The sequence below is a fragment of the Rhea americana genome, unplaced genomic scaffold (genome assembly GCF_003343005.1).
Source record: "Rhea americana isolate MKP2758 unplaced genomic scaffold, rheAme1 scaffold_658, whole genome shotgun sequence".
Classification (NCBI taxonomy): Eukaryota; Metazoa; Chordata; class Aves; order Rheiformes; family Rheidae; genus Rhea; species Rhea americana.
Window position 1 is genome coordinate 11,251 of NW_028186821.1, and position 2,919 is coordinate 14,169.

Below are 2,919 nucleotides of genomic sequence, written 5' to 3' on the forward strand. Positions count from 1 at the left end.
CGCAGAGACGCGCACCGCGTTTTCTCCTGGCTCCAGCCACTGCCCTTCCCAATAAAGGGGCGCCGGCAGTGCCCGGGGTGGCCTGGCCCCGTCCCCGCGTCGTCACTTGGCTCGGCCRCCCGGCTATCACACGTCGTGGGGGGCGGGAAGCCACCCGCCCTGGGTGCCCCCCCCAAAGAAAGCCAGAGCCAGTGTCACTGAATCGCATTTATTCGAACCGTCTCAGACATGGTGACATCCCTGCGGTGGCAGCAGGCAGACTGGGGTGGGGGCGCGCACTGTGCTGCCACCCCCTCCATCGTGCTCTGCCCTGGCACAGAGGGGATGGGGGGGGGGGGTCAAGAACCCAGAACAGGGACAGAGCGGGGTGCAGGGGCACCCACCAGCCCTTGGTGCCATCCCAGTGCCGGGGTGGGGGGACACGCGGGGGCAGCGCCAGCCCTGTGCCAGGGGAGGGGGTGAAAGTGGGCAGGAAGGTGCAGAGGTCCTTCAGGTGCTGCTTGTCCTGTTTCCCCTTCCCAGCATATAAATAACCAGCATGCACCAGTCTGGGGGGCAAAACTTACTGGGACAAGGTGGGGGATGAAGTGGGGAGCCTTGGCCTGAAGGGGCCGGGTCTGTCCGGCGCCCGCGGAGCCGGCGCCGCCGGGACGCAGCCCCGGTGCCCGCCCCGAGGGCCGGTAGGGTCCGTGGCCGCGAGCCCAGCTCCAGCCGGGGCTGGTCCCCCGCCCCGCAGGCCGCGTCCGGCCGGGGCGCAGCCGGACCCCGGCCCGCTCCGACGGCGCCACCACCCTTCTCTCTTTTCGGAGCCCTTCGGGCCTGGCTGCCACGTGCCAAAGGCTTCATGCGGCAGCAGCGCGTCCGATCAGCGGCTTGGGAACGTGGCCGAGGGCCCGCGTGCCCGGAGCGGGGGCACCTTTCCTGGCACCGACGGAGACGGTCCCCGGGAGGGGCTTGCTAGCGGCTACGGGGGCAGAGGGGCGGCGCGTGCCCCAGCGGGGGACGGGGCAGGGCACCGGCCCTATAAGAAGGCGCTGGGGTTGGCTCTGGGGTCTTTCTGGTTTCGGTACCGCATGGCGAGCCACACTCCCAGGATCTGCAAGAGACACGGCCCGGGGCGGGGGGGTGCAGTTAGGGGCGCTGGCACGGCCCCCGCGGGCGCCCGGCGCCCCCCCGGGTCCTCCCTTACCTCTGTGAAGCTGAAGAAGAGGCCGACGCCACCCAGGATCTTCAGGGCTTCGTCCGAGTGCTGCAGCATCTTCTCGCCGCAGGTCAGACACTTGGCTCGGGGGTCTTTGCCCAGGAGGGTCTTGCACTTCTGCAGGGGTCGGGGGGGGAGGATCCCACCCACAGTGAGCGAGGGGGGGTGTGGGACAGCGTCCCGGGGGGTGCAGGGGTCCCCACACCCCCACTCACCGCAGGGCAGACGAYGAACTCCGCCTGGAAGGTCTGGAAGTCGGCCGTGCTGTTGAGCAGCCCGCAGCAGTCCAGGTTCTTCTCCAGCTCCGTCTTGGTCTTGTTGCTCAGGATGGGCCAGGTGGAGCTGAAGAGCCCCTCCTGCGCGGGAAGGGGCACCGGGAGGGCCCCGCCGCCCTCAGAGCCCGCTCCCGGGGCCCCCGCCGGTCAAAACCCCTCTGCACAGAGGGGACGGACACAGGCAGGGACGCTGGTGCAAGCACGGGGAGGTGGCACCCGCTGGAGGGACCCCAAGGAGAGGAAAGGGTGTCCGTCCCTGCTGGCAGGGGACAGCGTTCGTTGTCCTTGTGCCCCCTGGGCTGGCACAATACCACACTGGCCGGCNAGACGAGGGACAGCCCTGTCCCCCGTCCGGCCCCGCGTGGGGAAGGACTCACCTGCCGGGTCCTGTTAATAGCTAGGCACGAGCAGGACACGCCGAACTGGAAGATGAAGACGAGGCCCAGGATGATCATGTACTTGGGAGGGCTGGAGTCAAGGCAAGAGGCTCGGCAGTGCCCTCTCCTCGCACCCGGGGAGCTGGAGACCCGCCGTGGGGCAGCTGGGGGCTGCCACTGCCCCCCCCCAGCTCCAGTCACGGTCCCGTAAACCCCAACGCCCTTCCTGGCCGTCCTGCCCCGATGGCCGCGGTGCTCCCGTGCCCAGCGGCGCCGCTTGGGCCGGCACAGGAAGCTCTCCCATGGGTGCGGGGCCCATGCGGAGACGCCAGCCGAGCTGTGGTTCCCCCTCTGCTTCCCTTCCCACGGGGAAGGGGGAAGAGCCAGCGCCAAAGCCTCGCTTGGCTCAACCCGGTCTTGCCACAGGGGTGTTTCCTGGCCTGGGGATACGGGGACACCTGGATCCCCAGGGCCTGTCGGGGGGAGAGGGGGGGCTCCAGGCTGTGTTTTGGGGTTGGCTCTGGGCAGAGGGGTCTGAACCAGCAGCTCCTTCTCTTGGGCTGGGAGAGGGGAGCACAGAGCTCCGCCGTGGGTTGCTTATAGATCGGAGCTGGCGAGATGCTGGGGTTAGAGCCGTGTCTCGAGCGCTCACCCGCGCTGGGCCACGGGAGCGGCGACCCCGGCACCGTCTCCGACTGCGTCTTCTAGCCAAGGCCCTGCGTCCTCACGCCCTGGCTAAGCTGCATTGGGTCCCCCCCCCACCACCACAGTCCTGCCTGGTCTGTGCTGGTTGACGTGGGGGACGTCACCCACCCCTCATCCGCGCCCCCGTCCCCTCCCCTTGGCGAAGGATACGAAGAAGAGCATGACCTGGTGGTGGTGGATGGCTCCGATGAGGCCCACGATGGCGATGAGCAGGAGGAAGAAGCCGACGGCGATGACGCCGCCGATGATGTGGATGCTGGAGACGATGCCAAAGCCCTTGCCCCAGGCGGCCACGCCGATGAGCAGCAGCCCCACGAGCTGCAACGAGGGGCAGCATCAGCCGCAGCCGCCCCCCCCCCCC

At 69.3% G+C, this 2,919-nt stretch overlaps 2 protein-coding genes across 2 annotated transcripts in view; one reads left to right on the top strand and one right to left on the bottom strand.

The window, feature by feature from the left end:
- Nucleotides 1-533, top strand: part of CDK4 (cyclin dependent kinase 4) — a 3,473-nt gene extending 2,940 nt beyond the window's left edge. Inside the window, exon 5 of the mRNA XM_085320755.1 lies at nt 523-533. Coding sequence (XP_085176881.1) covers nt 523-533 — 11 coding nt within the window. The remainder of the gene's footprint in view (nt 1-522) is intronic.
- On the bottom strand, nt 195-2,891 carry TSPAN31 (tetraspanin 31; the record flags this gene model as incomplete). Its single annotated transcript, XM_085320756.1, has 5 exons — nt 195-1,096; nt 1,190-1,318; nt 1,417-1,557; nt 1,854-1,934; nt 2,709-2,891. Coding segments are annotated over 5 exons (609 nt in total), but the record flags the coding sequence as incomplete, so codon positions are not given.
- Nucleotides 2,892-2,919: the final 28 nt, after the last annotated feature.